Here is a 25661-nt window from a genome sequence, read left to right on the forward strand (position 1 = left end):
AAAGTTCTTCAGTCATTTTAGGATAGTGACTCATCCCCTTCTTACAACCCTGCAGTTTAACAGGATTATATATGAAACTGTGAAATAGTCTATAGGACTTTATGAGGAGCTGATATATGACACTGTCCCATATCCAGCAGGTCCATATTGACCTACATTGGTACATATGCCTCAATAATTCCAGACAGTTACTAATGAAGTCAACTGTTACACCGTTACGACAAACCTCATGTTTTATTATTTTGAAAAGGAGCGCACATTTCCCAGGGTGTGAAGGCAGAAACAGAAAATTCACAAGGTGATTGATTGTGTTAATGTGAAACTCAGAATGAAATTGACTGGGGCTAATTAACTCAGAAGGTTGCTCCTGCATAATTAATGCTTTATTTCAAGTGCAAATAATCACAACAACATTTGGAAGGTTTCCACCAGATGTCCGCTCACACTGACCTCATGTAGACAGGTGTACTGGACATGGTACGGAGCGACCGTCTCCTCTCCTTTGATCTCCACACTTATGTGCATCCGGATGGCCCCCGACACGGCGGACTTATCGGTTCTCTTGTCTGTCGAATGAAAGAAAGATACACATGCTTCCTTAGTTGGCTGAAATCTGTTCAATCTACAAGAGACAAGCACTTCAATTATCTGTTTCTTGTTCTGTTATCTCTGTGGCGGCTTCCTGCTCCTCTCATCCGTCTCTAATTCTCCACCGTCTTGTCTCTTATCTTGAAAACTCACCCAGGTTGTACCAGACGTCCATCTCCCCGCTCAGAGTCCGGACTTCGATGATGGTTTGGCCCAGGAAGTCATCGCTCTCACGTTTGAACCTCTGTTTCACGCGGGACTTGATGTCGTCATCCTCGTCCCACACGCGGACCTTGATGCGGTCGGAGGAGTTGTGGCATTCACTGGATGAGGCAGAGACAGAAAGTGTTGGCAAACCAAAGAAGTCCACAGCTGTGATGCAGAGGAGCGAATCATGATGGTGGAGGAAACGAGGGAAAATACACTAATTTCTAAGTACTGCGTGGTTCTCTGGTGATCCGAAAGACATAATAAAGTGTCTTAAATGAATTTTCTGAGATAAAACCTTAAATCAGGGCAACACACTGTCCATACAGTGACATAAAATGACATAACCAGGATGACCACAGATATCAGACAGATAAATTGAATGTTTTTTAAGACCCTTTTAACCAAATTTAGGACAGATTTTTGGACAAATCATATCTTACTTATCTACGCATTGCAGGTAAGTAGTGTATAGCCTGTGTGGTGTTGTGCAGAGGGAGGTGTTATGTAGGAATATATGGCTATATTTTGCCAAAAGGTAAGTGCAAGTGTGAAATAAAATGACAGCATTATAGTTTTTAAAGGTTTGTAACATTGGAAATATGGACTTTTACATAAATAAAGCTTCACTCATTTTCATAAGAATAAATTAGAAGATGTATAAATGAAATTAGATAAATATGTTTTCTTCTCTATTTCAAATTTAAGACTATTTAATGACTTTTAAGGCCTCATTGTTGTAACATTGAATTTAAGACTCTTTAAGGACCTGCAGACAGCCTGGTAACAGCATTGGAAACCCTCCACTGTACTCACAAGTGAAAGTTTTCGTCCCAGACAGGGTTCAGGTTTCCGTAGATGGTCTTGGTTCTCTTCTTGGTCTTCCCAACTTGAACAGTCACATAGGGGTCACTGGAGCCTGTTTTGTCTTTCGCCTGCAGGCCCTGAGCACAAACCACTGAGGAGGAGACACAGAGACATTCAACACAGACCTGTACAGCTGTCTGACTAACACATCCTATTAGAAAATAACTAACCATTACTACATATACTGAGTTACACTTGAGATAATTCTCTGAATATTTTTGGGTCTCCTCTCATTTGTCTGTAGCTGCTACGTCAGCGGCAGTTGGAGCATGGCTCGGTGTATTAGCCTCACCTTCTGCAGTTTTGCCACTAGTTTCTGAGGCGGACAGTGTGTCAGAGTCTTTTGCTCAAGAAGTTACCAAACGATCCTTTGTGGCTCACAGGAATGTCACAGCACAGTTGGAATAATAATACAGCTGATAATCTCATGTGCAATATCTGTATCGACACTTGATATGTGCAATAAGGTCAATTCTGCCACTCAGCCTCTCTATTAGTCATTATAAATAAATTGTTTTTATTTTTACTGCTTACAAACAGTCACTCGGGTGTAATATCAGTATTGTTAAACTGTGCAATATCTATACTTCCATCGGTCAATAATGTAAATGCAGCTATTCAGTCTGTGTCTTTATTATATTCTGCTTCTTTTTGATGCTTCCTGATTATATTGCTTTGTGTTTTTATACTGTTTGATTCTTATATTGCTCTTTGATTTTGTACAGTTTACTTATTTTACGTACTTGTACTTGTACTTGTACTTGTACTTGTACTTGTACGGGTGCTGCACAGTGATTAGTGTTAGCTAGCTCATATGGTTGCACAAGGATTCAAGGGTAATAGTTAGGCTATCGTTAATGTTGTGTACTGTATTTTATTTATTTAATTTATTTATGAACTCGTCCTGAGTCCACTGCTTTCGTGTTGGTTTCGGATCTCCGAGATCTCCTTCTCACTAATGTTCCTAGCGAATTCATCTCCACTAATAATATGTTGGATTTATATTGATAAGTATTTTCACAGACATTATAATTTTTGTAAGAAAAAACAAAACAAAAACCAAAGAAAATTAAAGGTTAAAAATAAAATTATAAAACAGTAATTTGGTGGCCCAAGTGCGGTTACTCTGAGGACCCCGTGGAGGTTGCAGACACCCTGTTGAAGACCCAGGCTCAGAGCTGCTGGCTAACTCACCATTAAGAGAGACGCTGTGGTCATTTACACGAGGAACAACGTAACTTTGTTGACTATTTCAGAAGCTAAAATTTTACTTCTGTTTTCTCTGTCAAGTTTCTAATTACAGTTTTTTTTAGTTTTGCTGCTGTGATGTTCCACAATATTTGCTGCAGTGACATTTCTGCTCTAACTGCATCACTCAGTAGAAAACCACTCGCTTCTCCAATTTATCAAAACCGGCATGTAAATATCAGTGTGCCAGATGCAGGCACACCTGTTTTTTAAAGAGAATGGGAGATGACACTGATTCATTGAATTCATGTTATGCCCCAAACCCACTTATGATTAATTAAGGGACGAAATAAAACCCTGTTCCCCCTTGTACATTATTCTGCGTCCACATTATGCGCCATTTAAGTAGCAAAAGTGGAACTGGACACCAATGAACTTGCACCACAGATTGTTTGAATATGGCCCTGTATGTGCATATGTAACATTTGACACCCTTAACTCACCAGTGATGCTGATCTTCGCTGACCATTTGGAGGTCCCGTCAAGCACGCTCTGCTTGATTTGTTTCATCTGCGCAGCGTGTGTTGTTTTGTCAAGGGCGAACACTTCCAAGATGAGCTCAAAGATTTCTGGTTTGTTCCTCTCTCTGATCTTCATGCGATCCTTCAGGACCATGATGATGTTCTGGGTTCGGTCCTCCGCCCCGTGCTTGGAGCTCTTCTCTGCAGCTCCTGATGAGATGAAGGATGCAGGAAGAACGGTTTATAGTGTAAAATATATTCAAGGCAATATGGCGCACAGACTAGTAGCTTATCTCCTGTTTCCCCCTGCAATCCATCTCTTTAAAGCTGAGTGCCAAGTTAAGATATCATCAAATAAATTTTGAAAGTCTTTGACATTTCTTGGCAGGGGATCAAACCCCAAACCTCCCAATATTCGTGCAGAAACTGAATGCACTTAACCACTGATCTGGTCAGGAAAAAAGTAGATAGAGAGTAAAAGACCAAGAGATGTTGTTGGCATCAAGATCTTGTGAGACTCTTTGGAGACAGCAGAGCGATGAATTATGCATAGCGTAGATTGACTCTAAAATCAGTATGGGAATTGGATAAGTCACCCCCGTGTGGAGGTGAATTAGACAAAGCAGTATGGATGCAAAGGCTATGGGTGGAAGAGAGAGAGGAGAGGCAGGGGTATGACAGCACATTACTCAGGAGATAAATTGGAAAGGAAGAGGGAGGAGAATGTGAGAGTGGATAGAGGACAAGAATAATGGGATGTCAATCGGGCAGAAGGATACAGAGGAGGAGCTAAAATAGGTTTTGGGTTTGTGTGGACGGCTGTGTGTGTGTGTGTGTACCAAAGTAAAAATAGATGCATAAGTTAAAAAGAGTGTTTTTGTGCAAGTGTGCAAAAATGTGTGTGTGAGCGGATGCTGCCATGCTTACTCTGCAGACAGTCGGCGTTGAGCAGATCCTGGCACTTATCGTGGCATTTGACGCCGCACTCGGAGCAGCGCATGCCTTGCCTGGCGATACCCCAGAGCAGCCCCTCGCATTCATAGCAGTAGGTCGGGGTGGTGGCTGTCCACACCTCAAAGTTGTGTGGAGTGGTGGAGGAGATGGGGTAGATCAGAGCCTGCAGGGTCTTTTTATAAACATGACTTTTCTGCAAAGGGCATGAAGGAGAGAAATGTGAGTTTTTACACCGGCGGTGATGAAAGGTCGGAAAATCCTGAATAGAATTGTGAAGAAGAAGAAGAAGAAGAAGAAGAAGAAGAAGAAGAAGAAGTGAGATGAGGAAACCCACCAGCTCTTCATTGCCGAGAGTGGTGGAAGCCATGGCGGAGGTGATTCCAGCCTTACGAGAGTTCTGCACCAGAGACTGGGGACGAGAGTGCGTACAGAGAAGTGTTTATGTTTGAATGTTTGAATGTTTGAACTAAACTGTGGACTTTATGTTTGATTCCTGTGAGAGACAAGCAAGTACTCACCATGGCCTGATGAGGCCGGGCAGCGATGAGACAGAGGAGGAGATGTGGAGGAGGAACAGAAAGGAATATATTTTAGGGATTTCAGACACAAGCAATACGTGTATGTACAATAAATGCACATTTTTATCAATCCCTGTGAACCACAACTTCTTCAAACCTGACCAGTCATCTCAGTTTCCTTTAAGTCTCACCAATCACAGAAGTCTTCAACAAAACATCATCAAACTGACTTCCTTGTTTCTGGTTGTCAAGATGCAGATGTCTCACATATGACAACAAAATGGCCGCTAAAGGTATTTCCTGATGCTCTGCACAAAAGTGGGGGTAAACCGATGTGTTCCACTACAACACACAACACTCTTCTACTGCCAAAGACACCTGGAGAATGGCTGAAAGAACCACAGCGACGAGCATCTAGTGTAAAATAAATCCCAAACTCAAAACAGTGTGGTTTGATTCTCACTGTAACAAGTTTCCTTTGATTTTTCATAAATCATGCATTAAAAATCTTTCCAATTTTTGTTTGTTTACACAATTTCTTTGCAAAATATGCCTAAAAATATCACAACATGTTTTTAAGCTGTTAAATCAGGCATTTCAGGCTCCAGCTATCCCAATAAAAAAGCTTGCAAAATCCTGGAGAAACTGATTTATGAACCCCTGTGTGTGTATGTGTGAGCCACTATGCATATCTGACAGGTATGCCTTAACCTCTAGAGGGGAACAGCATAATTACATTGATTAATTACTGTAATTATATCAACACCACTGATATGCATGCATTTATCAACAAATCGAGCTTATGACACTGTGGAAGGGGCAACAGTCAGACGTGAGGAGTCTTCATGAGTATATTGGATTATAGACAAAAAAATAACAGAGACGTACAGAGGAACTGAAATCATGTTTATTAGGGATGCACCGATTGCAGCCGAACATGGGTATTATTGGCCGACATTCGCCTTGTTGGCAAATAAAATGACATTTACTGATGGCAGTAGATGATGTGTTTCATTTGTGTTACATCAAGTTTGCACAGGCTGAAAGGCAGAGCTCAAGACTAATGGTGTCCCAGGAACATTAGAGAACGTTTAGGGCGAACAGAGGATGCAGAAGTCTCCCTGTTGACACATCAGAGAGGACACACCCTATTTTTCCTTATTTTTCCTACATATTGACATTGTGATCAACAAATAAATGTTAACACCAGCACGAGGAGAGCTAGTTAATGTTAGCTGTTAGCAGAACTAACTGCTGACAGAAGTTGCACTGAGTTACATTATGATGCATCAAGCTCTATTCGCTAAAAACGTGTATTGGACGAAGGTTAATTTCACAATCGGTGCAACCCTAGTTCAGATGTTTTCAATGTAAGAAAACAACTATAAAGCATGAGAGGCAGGAATAGTGATTGTTGATTTAGAGTAAACTGAGATCCAGAGAAACCAATAAAGTCTGCAACAACAGTGATTACCCCCTCATACTGGTGTACATTACTGCTTGTGTCCGTGTTTGTTTCTCACCAGATCTCTGACGAGAGGAATGGCTTTCCTCTTGCGAAGGTCAGGCATGCTGTCGATACTGTACAGTGCACCTCCCATGCTGAAGAAGAAAAGTACGATCCATTGCACATTCATATAAATATGTTCATTGAAATTTACAGTAGAAAAAATTATTCTCTCATCAAAATGTCTTACTGTGAAATCATGTTTTGTTACTGTGGGGCAGATGTAATTCCCTCCATCAGTGTTTCTAATGCTCCAGTCAAGGGCTTTACTGGAGTTTAATTACGTCGACTGCCTCGTCTCAAATAGTGGCAGCGACACTCCTCACACCTGGGTATAATTGCTGGGTTTCTATTTGGCTAACTTAGCGCTTATTCAGTATGCAGCCTCAGTTCCACTCTGAGGTCTGCCTCATCTACAAATGACCTGCCAGCTAAGTCAGGGCAGCCCACCGCCGCTCAATACTCACTGGCCAAATGCCACGAGCTGAATGAGCCTGTGGATCGGAATGAAATGGAACGGAGGATTCCCGGACTAAAGAAGGGCATTTTCAATCTAAGGCGGCGGCAGTGGCAGCAGCAGGTTTCCATGATGAGCTGAGGATAATTTTAATTGAGTTTAATTTATGGAGTTATTGCATTAGCTCGACTAATACACCGTGTGATTTATAATATGTTCTGTGTGAGAGATATTACTGCAGGAACTGAGAGCAGACACTCACCCTCCTTTACCAAACCACAGGGAGTTGGAGGTCTCTCCTCGAGCCTGAAGGAGACAAAGAAGGAATGTAAGAGGAAGAAAACTTCACTGTATCCCTGCAGCCTTTACTAACATTCATATACTGTATGAATGAGGCTGCATCACTAAAGGAAAGTGCTTCATCAAGCTCTTCACATCTAAAATCCCATCTCATTGGTGCGTAGGTTAAAATTTCAAGGGTGACGCAGGCAACATGTCCCCCTTAATATCTAAAATGTGTATTTGTCCCCCCCAAAAAAACATTAAAGTAGCAGAGAGCTTTTACTTTGACAAAATTAAAGACATTTACACCATAAATGGTGCAGAAAGGGCACAAAACGGTGCATAAGAGTTCACCGGAATGCATGAAATTAAGTGTGTGATGCTCCCCGAACCCCACATTTCATATATGTGACACCCCTACACCCAATGTTCAAACAAAGCCTACATCCTTTCATTTGTTTGTTGTCACATCAGTGGTAGAAAGTGGGCTGGGTCAGTAAAAACTCTTATTTAGTGCTAATGCTCAAGGATCTCTAAGGACGCATTCACACTGGCACTATTTGGTCCACTTCAAACGAACCCTGGTCCACTTCCACAGATAGTTCGGTTCGTTTGGAGTGGTGTGAACGCTCATTCGAACTCTGGTGCGGACCAAACAAGCTAACCCTGGTCCGCTTGAAAGCTGGGTGTCTTGGTTCACTTGCAAGTGAACCCTGGTGCGGTTCGCTTACAGTGGGAAATGCAAACGGACTATCCAGCGGACCAAAGAGAGAAAGTCACGTAGAGCGCAGTGCATATGTATGATTTACGGACATTTATGCAGTCTGAAAATGTTTAAATCCTTGGACCCCAGGGAGATTAGTTGGTTACTACGGTACCAGCTAATGGGGATCCTTAATAAACTAAACTAAACTAAACTAAACCTCGCTCGGCGTCTGTTTAACCACAGCAGCACGTCATTGTCTCTCGCTCTCCGCTGTCTTTTCTGGTACTGCTGCATTTGTCTCATGTACAGAGCAACATGATGGATAGGGAATGGAAGGGGATGGATTTCTGTTTTCGGTCCTGGCCAATCGCTGAGCCGGATTTTCTTCTTCCTTTTGCTTTTTTTCTTCCTGGTCAGTGCTCGTTTGGGGGCGGTATTGCCCGAAACAAGCACTGACCAGGAAGAAAAAAAGCAGCTGTTTTAACTGTGTGACGTTGTGCAGGTGGTTTGGTCCGCTTTAAAAAGTGCGGTGTGAAAGTGAACCGAACCAAATGAAGGTGTGAAAGTTTTCGGCATTCCCCGCCCAGCCGAACCAAGTCCCCTGGACTATCCTGGTGTGAATGCGCCCTAAGATGCCAAACACAATTTGTACAACTGGGAAATAATCCTGAGGAAATCTGCCAAGACTTGATTCATAGGCAAGCATAATTGGGAACTAAAAAGAAATGTCACCCTTATTAATTAGAGAATACATAAACTGGTCTTGTAACTATGCAAAACTGTCTTTTGGAGAACCTGATGCAGTGCGGCTGACAATAAGACTGGATGACAGCTTTTACAAGCTACAACAAAACAGATCAAATTGTTGTGAAGATGAGTGAGCATAGTGAAGGTGCCTGTTTAAACAGTGAGGACTTCAACAAGACATCTGTTGCACGCATCTCCTTTCTCTCAAGCATCCAATCAGATTGTACCTACCTGTCAGCATGCTCCAATGATGGCCGAGCAAAGTGCATGCGAGTGTCACTATGGCAATGACATGAAACTGGAAAGAAAACAAAGTGGGTCGGCACAAACAAAAACAAAACCAAAAAAAAGGACAAACGAAAGGAAGCCAAATGTACAAAAACGCAACGCGACACACATCAACATAAACATCGAAGCAAGTGATTAATTCTTTGTACAACTGAATTCAAAGGTAATGAATAGCAACAGAATATGTGAATAAAATGTGCAAGTGAAAACTGATCAAGCAAAACTGAATGTGCACAATTAAATCAAGCAGATTTGTCGAGGAGCGGTGTGGTGCTGCACCCAAACTAAAATAACAAGCTTGCTGTCTGTCAACCAAAAGGTGGCTATCATAGAATATGAAACACATTAAAGGGACGATTCATTCCCAAATCAAAAATACATAGTTTATCTCTCACTTGTAGTGCTATTTGTCAATCTAGATTGTTTTGGAGATATCAGTCGTAGAGATGTCTGCCTTCTCTCCGGTATAATGGAACTAGATGGCACTCAGCTTGTGGTGCTCAAAACGCTTAAGAACTACATCTGAGAACATTAACATCAATGTCTCTTTCCAGAAATCATGACTCGGTTACTCAAGATAATCCACAGACATTTTTGTGAGCAGTTTTATGTGTTTGTGTGTCTTCTTTCTACCAAGCCACACCCATCAACCATATCACTGCGCAGAAGGAAGTGTGCATCTACTCAGCTTAGCTTACTCATACACTTTTCAACAGTCATGGCCTGACTTGGCTTGACTTGGCTTGGTTTGGGCTGCAGCCCAGCACAGCAGGGATTTGCACTTCCATTATAACAGGGCTACCATCTTGAAGGTGTCTTCAGCTGATGATGGCTCGTCTTGGGTGATGACGTTTAAAAGCAGCGGGCTGATTCACAGCTAAAGTCCCCTTTTATTTTTGCTGCATGTTTACTGAAGAGAAGCTGCTAACAAAGTTCCGCCAGCTCAGTAATAACACATTTAATTTCCTGTAGATTCTTCACAATAAAAGTAAAAGTATGAACTTTTACTGTGAAGCAGCAAGATAAGGAAATGTTGAGTTTTCGAGCAGCAGCTTCACACAACTTCTAATGCGGTGGATAGTGATTATGGAACAGTAAAATAAAGCAGATATCTAAAGTACAAACAGGACGCAGGAGAGAAACTTAACTCCAAGCCACAGAGATTCAGTTAGAAGCTACACTAGTACTGAGAGACTGAAAACACCTTTCTCTCTGGGCTCCTGCAGACAAACGTGAGTTAAGTTTCACAACACACACGCTTGTTTGGGGGAGAGAAAAGGGGTCGTCGGTTGGAGAGAGGTCACCGTTACACACAAGGGCGTACAACCCAGTTTTTGGATGTACTCCAGCAAAGGTCCATCTCCAGCGTGGCTTGGTGTGGCACGGCACGTCTAAACTGACAATGAAAACAAAAATCGACGCAGCATGACTTTGCTCGGCATGGCCAAGAGTGACAATGGAAAAAGGGACTCAGTTTTGCCAGGTGAGCTAGCAGTAGATGCACGTCTCCTTCTGCACGGTGATACAGTTAGTGGGTGTAGTTTGGCAGAAAAATAAATAGTTCCTACATGGGTTACCTTCCTTATCTTGATTAACGGGGTCATGATTTCACGAGACAAGCTGGGAACAATTTGCAGACGTCTCTGTGGCCAATATCGCCAACACTCAGCAACTCACACCAAAACAATCTACACTGATATATACAGTGAAGAGGAAATATATTTTTGGTGAACTGTCTCTTTAAGTCTTCTTTCTGGTGTCCAGCAAAAACACACCATCAAAAAAAGAACTTAAGAACTTACTGTATGCACCCTGTCTTTGCACATAAATAATGCACTGCACATTCATATTTCAGAGACTTGGTAGACACTTTTAGAGGCTCTTGAACTCGGGTGTATCTTTTAGATTACAGGATGGAGCTGAATCAAGCAGGCCCGCAGCTCTGGGAGTCGGACTGGACTGTTGTGGAGGACTGGACTGGAATTTGGAGTGATCTGACCAGTGATCTTACCTCCCGAAGCTGTTCTAAGACTTTGTTATAGAGCCTCAGCCAGTTCTCTTTGGCTCTGACTGCTGGATCCACTGGCTCTTTGGGCTCCTCTATGACTGGAGGACTGAAACAAAAAAAAACTTTTGCAGCTGATACATTTATAGGATTGGTGGTGAATGTGTTGGTTCTCTTCTGGTCTATTTTTGTTGTCATTGATCTGAATCCTTTCAACCTTCACTCCTACCTCTCAGGCGGCATCTCTTCTTCCTTTACTGGCGTCGGCGGCTGGCTCTCTTGAAAATGCTCCTCTGTCTCCTCCATGGGGAACGTCTCCTCTGGCTGAGCAGGGGGCGTCCTGGCCTCCTTCTCCAACATTGCTTCCTCCTCCAGCCATGGCTCTTCCTCCAGATTGACAGCCTGGTCCTCAGGGGCAGCTGACTGTGTGGTGGCAGGACCGTTGAGATGGGATTGAGGCTGCCCAGAGGACGGGGTCTGTTGGGAGGGAGGGCCCGTGGCGGTCGAGGGGGGCTGGGAGGCTGAGTTAGCCACGGTGGCTGGGTGGGATGGAGGGACGCTGCTGGCTGCGGCAGACTGCTGTTGCTGAGATGCGGCTGCGGCTGGAGGGTGAGCCTGGGCAGGCTGCGCGGTGGGAACAGAAGACAGGAAAGTAGAGGCCAAGCCTGTGACTGCAGCTGTTAGAGGTTTGGCCATTGAGAAGAAGGAGGTGGCAGACGGGGCTGGCTGTGGCTGAGGCTGTGTTTGGGGCTGGGGCTGCTTAGGTGGTTGGACTGTTTGTTGACCAGAGGGGGGCTGTACTGACGGGGCCATGCCAGGAGGCTGAGACTGGTTGGATGTTTGGCTGGGGGGTTGAGTGGGGGGCTGCTGTTGGTGCAAGGACGGCTGTTTCTCTAGTGGAGGTCTGGAGCTGGGCACATCCAGAGTTGGGGCGGCTGTTGACGTTGGGGTCGGAGTAAACGGAGGCTCCAAGTCCTCACTGAGGGTCCCATCCAAGTTGTACAAATCCTCGTCATCATACATCATCTCCTCGTCCTCATAGAGGCCCTCTTCTTCTCCCTCGTACAGTCCTCCATCATCCTCCTCGTACAGAGCCGCCTCCTCTCCTCCGTCTTTGCTGTAGCCGCCCTCATCGCTGTACGCCCCCTGGGTCTCATCAGGGTCCCAGTCAGGAGAGCCTTTACTGTAGCTGACCGAGGAGTGGCAGGAGTGGTAAGAGTCGTTCTCGTCGTAAGGGTCCCTCTCTCCATACTCACCGCCATAGTCCTCCTCGCTCAGCTGACTGCTACACCGACTCAGCTCTGCAGAAGATGCGTAACTCCCCGAGGGACTGAAGGGAGGAGAAACAGAAACAGAGATAAGACACAAGACTGTATGCCCAGGATGGACTAATTATCTAAGGATACAGTTACATAACAAACACGTAGGTTATTATTGCATGTATACATGTACGCATATAAAATAAACAGTTTTCCCTCCCTTTATGAGCCATAATCCCAAAAATGCTTACAGAGCACTTTATCCGAGCACTCAGAGGCCTGTACACTTTGTACTCTATCAGACAGCCCTACTAAAAACCTTTTCTACATGTCTTGGGGTGGCCAGGAATAATGCTGATGGCTAATCGATGAAAAGCGCCAGGGATACAAGCGTACCAGACAAGCAGCGAGAAATAGAGCAGAACAGAAAGGTGAGAGGCCTCCAGAAAGCTGACAAAAGAAAAAGAACAAGCATCCAGAAATGCAACAAATAGGGAAAAAGTATTTATACTCCCTGATGAATGGGGCTATTAAAAACAGAATAGAGGCACAGAGAGGAAGGAGGATGGATGGGGGGAGAGGGAGATAGTGAAGACAGGAAGGGAGTGGAGAGCGCAGAGACAAATAGAAAGAGAGAGCGGAGTGGAGAGAGCTGAGAGGAGAGAGATGAAGAAGAATGGGCGGGGGTGTAGGCAGGTTGCCCTGTCCAATACAGTCACACAGGCTGCTAATCTTATGTGCAGTATTGACCATTAGATTGTGAGTTGAATAATTCATAAAAGAAGGGGTGAAGGGACGCATAGCTTCAATCCCGGTCCGTGAGAAATACGTCAATACAAGCTGAGAAATGAAACAGTATTGTAAACAACTCTGAAAGAGAAATAGCGTTTGGTCTGTGTGACCCAGTGAAGGACACACATACACACTGCATGAGAGAATTTCATTGACTATAGTCATTCAATAATTGACATTTTTCTCTGCACAGGTCTAAATAATAAAATGATTTTGATCAGGTGTCTGCTACCACTGCTGATTTCTTGAAAACCGTATCAGCTATCAAAATGTCCTTTTAGCCTAATAAAGTCCCAGATCTCAAGAACCGTTTAAAGTTTTAATCATTTTTCCATGTTTAAGTATGACGATTTGTTCTAGCCCAAAAGAGGAGTGACTTTAGCTCTGTCCACGTCGTTATTTTGAAAAAGAAATTTAACGCAGTCTTTTGCGACTTTCGTAAAAACAGTTTGGCGAATGTCTGAGGAAAGTCATAGCACATCATTCCTAATCATTCCAAAGGCTTTGATGTATTTTTTGCAAATGTGTTGGCAACGTTGCAAGAGGAATAGCATGCCAGAATTTTATGGAAGAAGAGATAAGCCCAACGAATTATATATATAATGTACCTTCTCTTGCTAAGTAGGCACCCAAACTATGGCCAAATTCCAAGTATTAATTTTGCCTCTAACCTGAAACCAGATCTTTTTTAATTTAACACTGATCAAAATGTCCTCAAACCCCCAAAGACGTCCTGATTATTACAACAATTAGTTAATTAACCATTGAGTCAACTGAGAAAATTAACATCATTAAAGGTGCAGTCAGCGATTCTAATCCAATACACTTTATGTCAGATTAGTGTTGTCACGATACCAAAATCTTTGTTTCGGTACCAATACCAATATGAATTTCGATACTTTTCGATACTCTTCGGTACTTTTTCTAAGGAAAAGTCCTTTTGGATACAAACCTTTAGAACAATAAATAGTAGGGGTGTAACGGTACCAAAAAATTCATGGTTCGGTAAGTACCTCGGTACGGAAGGCGTTTGTGTGCATAAATGACTAAAATAAATTAACTAAATTAATGAATTGAATCAATTTCAAAGTACCGGTATTTTCCAAATGCAGTATAGTACCGTTTGGAATACTCTAGTACCGCGGTACTATTTTAGTACCGGTATACCGTGCAACACTATGTCAGATTCAGCAAATATCTCCGCACGGTGCTCTAGCTGTCTGTAGCGGTGTTCGTACACAGGCCTGGCTCTGTAACTGGGCAACAAATGAAGTGGCTTGCACTGAACATACAACACTATTCTACCGAATGAGCAACACAGGGCTCGTGTACAGGACAGGGAAAACACCATGGATGTATAAAGAGAAAGGCAGCGAGGGCAAGAGAGGCGGNTGTGTGACGTGCACATGTAGATAAAATATAGGCCTATATTAATGAAGGTTCATTAGTACGGTTTTGTATTTCTCTGTAATGTAGCACAGTGTTAACAATGTTACTGATACTATTCTTTCTCACACCTTCAACTCAAATCATTGTGTTGCCCCGCCCAAAATATATCATTTATTAATTACATTAATATCATAAACATGCAGGTGACTAGTCGACTAATGGACGATTATTGGTCGACTAGGAGAATTAGTCATGGGCAGCCCTACTGATCATTACTTCCACGTCCCACTCACACTGACGCAGGCACACACCTGACAGTCCTCTGATGTTGGTAGTCGAGGTCGTGGCTGTTGCCGGAGCGTGGGTAAGAGTAGCTTCTGGAGCTGCGGTGCTGGTGGCTGATGGGATACTGGTGGACAGAGGCATTGGGCTGGGATGTGCTGTAGTAAGGAGGGGGGATGCTGTTACTGGTCTCACTGCGGTAGTCGCTGTCCCTGTCATCCACAGCACTGTCTGGGTCTTCATCTGCACAGAGGCACGTGGCAAGAGAAAACATGCATCAGTCTTTTTGATGGCGTCCTCACAGAGTGCAGAAATAGACAAGAGAAAAGATAGGAAAAAAGAAAAGAACATCATGAAAGAGATGATCCCAACTGGCGACTTGTCATGTGGCACAAAGATAAGAGGCTCTAATCAGCACTGAACCAATCTTTTAGTACTATGGTAATTACAGATAATATAGATGAGATGGCAGCGTTCCACTACTGAACCCCCATCAGACCCATATAGGTCATTCAGAGTGCATCCATACATGAGGCGCATGATGAACGTCATCAGCGGCTTCCTTCTCATTCTCATCACCATAACTGAACATAAACCCGTTCCTGCTCACGAAGGACATGCTTTATTTTTCTGTGGTTTCCATAGATCAGAGATTAACATCCCAGAGGGAAGTGATGAGAGACTTTAACAGTGCTGAATCAGTCAAAAGTGAAACCAGCATCTATTAATCATTCATCATTATCCATCATCGTCTCTGGCGCTCGGACGAAGGAGGCTGCTGCACCGCTTACACCTTCATCGTCATCTGTCTGGGCGTGTAAACACTAATTAAAGGCATCGAACTTTGTTTCTCACTTCAACCGTGTCCCCGCGTGTCTCTCGCTCACTTCATCAGCTCACCATCTATCATTACCCCCCTGCTCTTTCCATTTCCTCAGTGTGAACAGAGATGAGATCCGTCTCTGCAGTTGTGTGGGTGAGTCTGACAGACACTTATATAAGACCATCTGCTAATCACAGCAAGAGAGAAAGAGACAGACGGGGAGCAAGACACATAGAGGAAGACAGTTTTATTTGCATATACGTAATGTACACTCACCGGCCACTTTATTAGGTACACCTGTTCAACTGTTCATTAACACAAATAGCTAATCGACCTGCTGAAGTTCAAACCGAGCATCAGAATGGGGAAGAAAGGCGATTTAAGTGACTTTGAACGTGGCATGGTTGTTGGTGCCAGACGGGCTGGTCTGAGTATTTTGGAAAATCTACAGGGATTTTCACACACAACCATCTCTAGGGTTTACAGAGGATGGTCCGAGAAAGAGAAAATATCCAGTGAGCAGCAGTTCTTTGGGCTGAACTGGGGAAAAACAATGTGTTTTTGGGGGAATTTAGATGAAGTGGCTCTTTAGGTTCTGACATTGAGCTTTTAGCATGTTTGAAGGTGAACAGGGAGACTCAAAGCTCATTCCATACACATTTCCAATTTATAAACGGTGCAGAAGGACAGTGACAACAGCATAGGTGTCATTTACACTGGGGACGCTAGGGACATGTCCCCACCACTTTTTAAAAGGCTGATTTTGTCCCTCACTTTTTAAAGCAATGTTAAAAAATACTCTTAAAATCAGCTTGCATCAAGAAAAGCTAACTTACAAATGAGAACGCTTTGAGAAAGGTTCATTTACTCTATAAGAAATCATACAACACAATGTCAGTATGGAAGAAATAAATGTGCATTGTCCAAAAAAAAAAAAAAGTAAGGTAAGCTAAAATTATCTTGCCAAGCCTCTTGATTCTAAAATGACCTAAAAATGTGCACACACTGATCAGAAACTTAAACAAAGCCCTGACAAACTTTATTCCTGTCCACATTTTCCACTGTGTCTGTGAACATGACAACACATATGAGCTTTTAAAGTCCTGGAGGTTTTAATAATTCAAATGAGTCAATGTGTCATTGATGTGAACAGGTGCCACATGCACATTTAAAGAGATTAGATCCCCAAACAAAAAACACAAAAGAAGACTGAAGAGTAAATCAAGCTCACGTGTGTTGACTGAGCAGAGATAACATTAAGTGTGAAAGGTTGATCTACAGAAGAATAAATATTTGAGGGTTATACAGAATGCCTGAGAGCTTTACTGCATTATATTACATTATATTATAATATTATTTTGAACTGTCACCTGCCGCCTGATTTTGAGTTTTTCCACCATAAATTGATGCATTAAAATTCACCAGAATGCAGGAAATGCAGGAAACCATTTCCCTCAGTGGAAACTAAACTTTTATTTACTTTAATTTCACAGATAAGAAACAATAAATTGTGAAGACAATAAAGCCTCCACTAAAATAGCATTTTAAGTCCTGTGTGTGATTTATCCTGGCTTCATATGAGCAGAGGAAATGTCCGCTAGTCGCTAGGCTAATTTATACAATGTAAAATGCCATAGGCTTTTGCTAATAACGTTAGCATGTTGTATTTGTGGGGAAAATGTGTCCAGATAAAGACAAATGCTTTGTCTGTGAATGCTGCGAGTTATAGTGAAGCTGATTTGTGTGTTTAATGTGTGCTTAATGTGTGTTTTGAATCAACTAAACTTTACAGCACTTCACAAAACCCCTGCCGCCCACTAGTGTTTTGGAGGTGTAACTGCAGAGTGACACAGACACACCACGCACAAGTATAAATGCTCACAACAGTGTATGCCATGTATGTAGGCTACGTGTGTAGGCTCTACTAAGAGCTGACACACAAGTAGAAATCCTACCTAATATGTGTCACCCCTCCCACAACACTGAAGCCAAACCAAGCCTTTAGTAGGAGCCTGGGCTATGCTTTTTTGGTGTGACATTTTCTGCCAACCCACCGTAAATATCCACTCTGACCTCATACCTACGGCCCCATTACATTACCTAAAACTGAATATGTTGAAGACATTAAATGTTTTCCATCAGAGCCCTGATGTCCCCACCACATCAATACAGCTGTTTATCCAGTATGCAAGCAAACACCCTCAGACTGAAGCTGAAGGTGAGCACTTTACCCTTAAACTTGCTGTTTCATTTCAAACATTACCGAATGAATTACCAAATCAAATAAAAATGTGACTCTCCAGATACTTATGGATGGTACTGTATGTACAGTATGGACTGTATGTACACTTACTTTGTTGGTCTCCCCATAGACTCCAGTTACCTGCAATAAAACAGGAGGTTGTCAGTATTGATTATGAATTGCACTGGTGTCCAAACATAAACATGCATTCCCACAATAAACGCTCCGACGCTCCCAGATGGAGCTGGTGAATGGAAACAGAGCGCAGAGGGAGTGCTGAGCCTCCAAGTCTTTCCACCTGCACCAGACAGCTGGCTCAGCAGGCTCGGCAGACTGGGCCAATAGTGGAAACACAGCAGCATCCTGGAGGAGCTCGCCTCCGGACATCTGATACTGCTATCGATCCTTTACAGTGCAGCAATTCTTTCCCCTCTAACACACAACAACCCATGTGTGGTTACACGCATAATGCACATGCTGAGCTTAAGCAATCTAATTACATCTCAGCAGCTAAACGCATAATTCTCTTGTTCAGCACAAACTAATGACTGGTATGTACAAACAGTGATCGGTTACTTACAGCACTGGGTTCCTGGTACACGTAGAGGGCGTTCCTGCTCTTCCTGGTAAGAATACTGGAGTCAGACAAATGAAAAACTCCATGAATGAGGTTAACCGGTATCAACAGGGACATTTTATGCCTACATACAAGAAGTGGAGAAACAAGTTGGATTTCATCTTGTAATGTGTGACATAGTTACTCCCCCAATTAATCATGTTGGCATGTTCCTAAAATGTGAGGATATGCTGGGGTATTAAATCAAACAGGGTGACAGCTTACATCTTGGTCCCTCATGGCATTGAGCTGCTCCAGTTTTTTGGCCCAGTATCGTGCCTCATCCTCGGGGATATCTGAAAACAACAAGCCAGACACACTCAGGTGGCATAAAACAACCCCGATGGAGCTCCACCTACGTAGTCTGTTAAAATAGTTACTCACAAAACTTTTTGCCTAAAAACTAGGTCTGAGTATCGCCACTGGTTTCTTGAATCGATTCGATGCTGATTCACAAGATCCAAATTTGATTCGAGTTTCAATTCAATTCAATATCCATCCATCCATCCATCCATCCATCCATCCATCCATCCATCAATCCATCCATCAATCCATCCATCCGACCATCTATCCCTCTCCCCAGCAACGCTTTCCAGCTCCTCCCTGGGGGATCCCAAGACGTTCCCAGGCAAGATGAGATATGTAATCCCTCCAGCGTGTTCTAGGTCTGGTCTGGGGCCTCCTTCCAGTGGGACGTGCCTGAAACACCTCCAACAGGAGGCACCCAGGAGGCATCCTGATCAAATGCCCAAACAACTCAACTGACCCTTTTCAACGTGAAGGAGCAGCAGCTCTACTCCGAGCTCCCTCCGGATGTCCGTGCTCCTTACCCTACCTCTAAGGCTGAGCCCAGCCACCCTTCTCAAACTCATTTCGGCAGCTTGCATCCGCGATCTCATTCTTTCGGTCACTACCCAGAGCTCATGACCATAGGTGAGAGTTGGGACGTAGATGGACCAGTAAATCGAAAGCTTTGCCTTCCGGCTCAGCTCTCTCTTAACCATGTCAGTCCAGCATAGCGCCTGCATCACTGCAGACACCACGCCAAACTGTCGATCCATCTCACACTCCATTCTACCCTCACTCATGAACAAGACCCCGAGATACTTGAACTCCCTTGCTCTGGGCAGTAACTCTCTCCCAACCCAGAGGGGGCAATCCAATTTGTGCCATCTAGTGGTAGTAAGAGCACAATACACTAATCCATGTAAAAACAAGATGGCAGCCATCTCTGCCAAGTCAGTCAAGTGAAACTTGTTTGTTTATGATTAATAACGTTTGTAGTTTGATATGGCAACAAATTTGACCAATTTTAGCAAGTAAGGACATTAGGAATTCATTATCCTCTTGTTTGAGGACATTGGGTCTTAATTATTGTTGACGATGTTTAGTTTTTTATACTTATTGGGTCCTACTGATGTCAAATAGCCAGGAGAAATTGGAAAAAGCATACCACAAAAGTCCGGGTGTCAGGAGGATATAGAAATATATAAATAAATCCAAAAATGCAACTGGACACCCGCCTTTAGGTTTGCTGGTGCTTTTAATGGAGCAGCTCCAGGCATGTTTTGATTCAACTGAGGTTCAATAGTCTCTCATGTGTCCAGATCTCATTGCACAAAGAAGCAAAGGCCGGCCATATGAGACTAAGGGGGTTAAAGGTCACGCAACTACAACTAAAGGCACACATTAAAAGATCGATCTCCGGAGTTTATGAGTTGATATCGGATAATTTGAATGTAAATCGAAAAAACTGTTTTGCTCTTTGAAACAAACTCCATGAGATGTGACGACGTAAGCTAAAACAGCTCATTTGCAAATATTATTTAAGCCTGTTAAGAACACAGTGACATTGAAAATCTGTCTTTTCACTTACAGCCCTACAGCCAAACCCCTATAAATAGGTCAGGTCCACAAACTGAGGAGTCAGGTGTACAATATCGACTAAAGGAAGGGGAAACAGTAAGGAAATGACACCTAATCAATGTTAAGAGGAACACAGCTTGATCACTGAGAAGGAAAGGACACAAACACTCTCACTGACACACATACACACACAGAACAGCCTTAAATACACATCACAGAAAAGTAGGTCAGTAATTAATCAGACAGGGATTACTGGTGTTCATATATCACTGTTTGCTGTGAAAGTATACAGACAGACATCATTTATTCTAGTCATCTTCTCCTTCTCTCGAGGGTTGATGATTTCCTATATTTTCATATTCTCATCTTCCCCCACCTATCAGCAGTTTCTGACTTTGATGTGAATATTGATTTCTCACCGAGAGGCAGTTCAAAGCGCGTGTCGAGCAGCACCAGGTGAAGGGTGGGATCTTTGGTGCCACAGATCTCATTATCAGTCATGATGACCTGAGAGTCCAGTGTGAGCCACTCGCCCGGACCTTCCTGCGTACAGAGAGACATTTTGCGACTGAGTGACTCCCCAGAGTACAGCTGAGTACAGAGTGTTCAACTGCAGTATTTCTCAAGTTGTTCTGGTGGTTAGTGGCAAACCTCATTTGACTGTCGGATGCTACGGAGGGGTATCCACACAGTGCCGACCATGGTGTCCCAGATTAACCCTTTGTTCCACACCTCTACTGTCAGACCCAGGTCCAAGCGATTAATTTCACTGGGTAGGAAGAGAAAGACAAACAGGAAAGTTAAAAGTCATAAAGTCAAGTTATTAGAATACAGCTGTATAAAGACACTCAGCACATTTATTCCACTACTATGCTTAAGTACATTTTAGGTGTACTTTACTCGCCTATTTCCATTTTATGCTGATTAAAAAGTTCTCTTGTATTTTTCAACCTGGACCCTATTGTCCTTTTTTGTCAAAGTAACTAATAGAGACAGCAATTTCTAAACTTGGTTCAGTATTGAGTGAGAGGGGTGCAGCTGACAGCCGAAAAGTCATGGCATTTGGCAACATCATTTTACGTCCACTGAAAGTGCTTGTTTTTGCCACTGACAGACTCAGACTGTCATTTTAAGTGTCTGACAACATAATGGAAAGGATCCCTACAGAGATAGACCTTTTTATTAAAAAGTAAAATCATTTTTCTATAACCAGAAACAAAATCGCTATTGGCAAACCCACCAGACTCCATTTAAGGAAACAGTAATTTTGGTGTGTATATAGAGTCAGCATATTTTCACATCTGACTAGGTGAAGTAAGGGTTTATTTCAACCAAACCAGAGTTGCTGATTGTTGGAACAGTGGAAAGACAGACCATGGTGTATTTTATGAGTTTTATTTTGTTTCTGTGAACTTTGAATAAAGTGTGTTTTACTATGCCAAAATTACTGTTTATTTAAATGGAGTCTGGTGGGTTCGGCAATAGCAATTTCAGGGCTGAAAAAGGATCTTACTGTTTTAAAAAAAAATGTCCATCTCTGTAGGGATCCTTTCCATAATGCTGTCAGACACTTAGAATAACAATCTGAGCCTGTCAGTGGCAAAAACAAGCACTTTCAGTGGATGTAAATTGATTGTGCGTAACTGCCAATCAAAATTAGATTGCAGTCTCTTTCTGCTGCTGACTGAAGCAGTCACGTTTAATACTGGACCAATTTCAAAAATTGTTTTCTCCATTAGTTACTTAAGCACTATTCGGACAGGATTAGTCTTACAGGGGCACGTGGGGTAATGTCACTTTACCACAGGACGTCGGTAATATTAATGGCCAATTTGCACGGGATAAGAAATATCAGTAAAACTACCACAAGTGGGAAGGGTAAATCCATTCACACACCGCCGTCCCCTCCTGTCGTCATGTGCGTATGACGTTGCTGCTGTGCAAAACACAGAAGATGGCGACCTTCTTTTGGTTTTGAATCGTGTTCGTCGTAGGCCCACAGTACCTGAGGTTTCACACGGACTTGTCCGACTGTGAAGTGCAAAACTGAGTGCTTCTTCAAGAGCCTCCATGATTGAAAATCCGCGAAAAAACACTTGTAAACAGGATATGACAAAATATCTACACACATATTTACTGCTGGTCTATTCGCACGGGATTAGTATTACCTGAGGTAATTTTCCGGGACCCTTTTACAGGAGGTAAAAGTCGCGGTAATCTTTGCTGACATCGTGCGGTAATGATTACTGACACGGCACATTTGGACAGGACTAAAATCTCTGGTAATTATTACTTTACCCCACGTACCTATGTAAAACTAATCCCGTCCGAATAGGGCTATAGACACAAAAATGTGGGAAAATATGGTCCAGGTTGAAATATACAGAAGTTCCCTTTTAATAATTTTACCCTACTACATTTTATAAGGAAGTATTTACACCACTACATTTATTTGAGAGCTGTAGTTACTTTTCAGATTCGATTAAAGAACATATGATGAGTATATAAAATACAGCACATTGCTGGGGATTAGGTGTTGCAGCGGTTGTTTGAAGGTAAAATTACCAAATAATTCATAAAAAAGCAAAGATTAGAGAAAAGTCCAAAACATGAAGGAACAATTTTGTAGCAGAGCTTTCTTTCTTTCAGTTTATTCTTTCTGTTTTTTTCTTCTCCGAATTTCTTGTGACCCTTTGGACAAGATTTATAACCACTGGACAAAACTACCAGGCTGTATATAAAGTAGATTAAACTATCTTTCTATCCTACACATTGTTACATCTTTATAGATATGGTAACTTACTATTCACAGAAGCAGAGGTGGATTTTCTGCATTATAAGTACTTTCATTTTAATAATTTAACTACTGTAAATTCTGCTGTTAATACTTTTGCTTAAGTAGGAGTTTGAACAAAGGACTTTTTTCTTCTTACACTGTTGAATTGGTGTTCTTACTTTAGTAAAGAATCTTCTGCCACCACCGTTTAAAGACAAATGCTAAACACACACAGGCGCTAATACACACACACACACACACGATGCACAATAATTACTTGTGGGCTTCACTGTGACAAATATAAGACACGTCTCTGTGGGAACAAGCCTGAGAGAATCTAACATAAAACATTTACAAGACAGCAGGAAGCAGGACAGAAAGAAAATAGTGAGAAAGAGAGGGAGAGAGAGCGGGGGATGAATAAGGGGAGGGAAGGAGAGGAGGCTGTGATGAAGGCAGTGGAGGAGGTGATTGTATCGCATGCCTGGAGGGAGAGAGTGGGAACTTTAATTAAGAAATAGGGGGACTGGATTTCCCGTCTCAGTGGTGACTCCTTTTAGGAAACGTGCCTGTTTGATTCATGGCAGTGACTGAGGGGGCGCAGTCATTTAAAGGCTGTTTGAAGGAGGGGATGAGGCTCTCTCTGCAGCCCAAACATTACATAACACGGCCTCACTGATGCAACCCCAGTACAATGCTCAACGCCTCCGAGCATCATACAAATGCACAGGACTCCGCAGTCAGCCTGCCCGCTGCATCCCACATGCTAAACGATTCTCACCATTTATCGCCCATATGCTGCTACACTGTCAATACCACCCTGGTGTTCTCTCTGCATGCCAAATACTCTGTGTTGTGTAATGTTCTAATGATTGCTTTCATTCCAAGATTTCTCGAAACACAAGCTCAAACAAACTCATTTAAAAGCGCTGCTAATGATGCCTAGAGAGCATAAACAGGAGGAGGGGGAAGAGGGAATATGGGGTGAAAAAAGTAAGGTTGAAATGGAAAGAAGAGGGAGAGGAGGAGGAGGAGCAGGGGCCGAGTAGATGAAGATCAAGGAGCAGTGTTTAGAAGAAGTGACAGAGGAGAGGAAGGAGGGGCTGGGAGGGGAGCCAAGGTTGAGGATGAGGATGAGAGGGGCAGAAGTGTCGAGGGAGAGCAGATGAAAAAGAGGATGAGGCGGAGGTGCGGAGGATGCAGAGAGGAAGAGCTACGTGAAACAATACAAGGATGAAGGGCACTTGGGATGGACGAGGGGAAAAAAGAGGGGAGGGAGGAAGTTTGAGAGGTCGGTTGAAAGCAAGAGATAAAAAAACAACAACACAAAAGCACTCAAGCAGCTGAAGTGGAGAGCAGATGAGAGGATGAAAAGAGCAAGCGGAGGAAAGAGCGAGGAGAGCGAAAGGGTTTTGTCTGAAGATGATGAGGGACTCACAACATGAAGTCTTGCTCCCAGCTGGGCAAGTTGCCCCTGACAGCAATGGTTGTGCTCTTCACATTTTGTACCTTCAGAGTCACATAAGTGTTGAACTTCTCTGTTAAGGAGAGAGGGATGGAGGAAGAGATGCGTTACATCATCTACATTAGAAAATAATCATGCACTCCCTGTAAGATAAAGACGTTATATCTACAGAGTAACTGAAGTCCCATCCCTTCATTTCCATTTACCGGCTGCAGCATGTAATGTGTCAGAGTCTGCTGAAACATTTATGTCACATAACGGCGAGTCACTCCCTCTTTCTGTTTACAGGATCCCAGGTCTTACCTTGGGGTCCATCCAGCTTGGCTTTCTTCACTGTGGACACACAGAGAGGGACAAAGTCACACACAGGAACACCATCTGCTTTCACCTCTGAACGCTCCTGCGTCCTCTTTTCATGCTTTTACACAGAGAACAGGCGGCAAGAGGATGTTTGTGATCATTTAAAACAGCCTGTAATTATAGTCTACATTAAACATTTGCAAATTACTGTAAAAACACCACGTTGACCATGAATTGTAACACATTTGAGATGTATTTTCCGATCACCATTTACTGGTAGACTATACAGTGCATACACATGAGTGTTGACGCAGGAAAATGAAATTGCAACTATGCAGTTTTGGACTACGAGCTGCCTTTTTTGCCATAAGGTCCAGACATGTTGGCACGATGAGTGGGGGCAAAACATAGCAACACACAGCACTGGAAAAACACAGGCACTTCCCCGCTGTGCTTCACGAGTGATGGACACAGCAACAGAAAATACAGTACATGCAAATAAAAGAGAAACACGTAGCACAGATTAAAGAGATGACTAAATTTGTAATAGTAGGTGTAGTGTAAAACCATTTCAATTTCAGAATTTTAAAGGGACAGTTTATCTCAAAATCAAAAATACATATTTTTCCTCTTACCTGTAGTGCTTTGTATAAATCTAAATTGTTTTGGTGTGAGTTGCCGAGTGTTGGAGATATCGGCCGTAGAAATGTGCCTTCTCTTGAATACAATGGAAATAGATGGCACTCGGTTTGTGGTGCACAAAGAGCCAAAAAAAATACATTTGAAAAACTCAACATCAATGTCTCTTTCCAGAATATCATGACCTGGTTACTGAAGATAATCCACAGACCTTGTTGTGAGCAGTTTCATGTAGGAACTATTTTCTTTCTACTGAATTACATCCGCCAACCGTTTCGCCACACAAAAGAAAACATCCATCTACTGCTAGCTCACCTAGCACAACTAAGATAGCTAAGGTTACGGCCCAGCTAAGCAGGACGTCGAGCACGTGCCTC

At 42.9% G+C, this 25661-nt stretch overlaps 1 protein-coding gene across 1 annotated transcript in view; it reads right to left on the reverse strand.

The window, feature by feature from the left end:
• The window catches only part of LOC126408817 (protein unc-13 homolog A-like), a 57623-nt gene that overhangs the window by 24180 nt on the left and 7782 nt on the right, over positions 1–25661 (reverse strand). The window contains exons 2-20 of the mRNA XM_050074519.1: positions 24649–24678; positions 24319–24418; positions 20756–20873; positions 20524–20647; positions 18464–18534; positions 18203–18257; positions 17734–17763; positions 14587–14800; positions 11065–12165; positions 10842–10944; positions 7070–7113; positions 6367–6445; positions 4844–4849; positions 4660–4734; positions 4299–4518; positions 3354–3581; positions 1612–1753; positions 742–911; positions 451–566 (exon numbers count right to left, since the gene is read on the reverse strand). Coding sequence (XP_049930476.1) covers positions 451–566; positions 742–911; positions 1612–1753; positions 3354–3581; positions 4299–4518; positions 4660–4734; positions 4844–4849; positions 6367–6445; positions 7070–7113; positions 10842–10944; positions 11065–12165; positions 14587–14800; positions 17734–17763; positions 18203–18257; positions 18464–18534; positions 20524–20647; positions 20756–20873; positions 24319–24418; positions 24649–24678 — 3026 coding nt within the window. The remainder of the gene's footprint in view (positions 1–450; positions 567–741; positions 912–1611; positions 1754–3353; positions 3582–4298; positions 4519–4659; positions 4735–4843; positions 4850–6366; positions 6446–7069; positions 7114–10841; positions 10945–11064; positions 12166–14586; positions 14801–17733; positions 17764–18202; positions 18258–18463; positions 18535–20523; positions 20648–20755; positions 20874–24318; positions 24419–24648; positions 24679–25661) is intronic.

This window comes from Epinephelus moara, chromosome 21, assembly GCF_006386435.1.
Source record: "Epinephelus moara isolate mb chromosome 21, YSFRI_EMoa_1.0, whole genome shotgun sequence".
In the NCBI taxonomy this organism is placed as follows: domain Eukaryota; kingdom Metazoa; phylum Chordata; class Actinopteri; order Perciformes; family Serranidae; genus Epinephelus; species Epinephelus moara.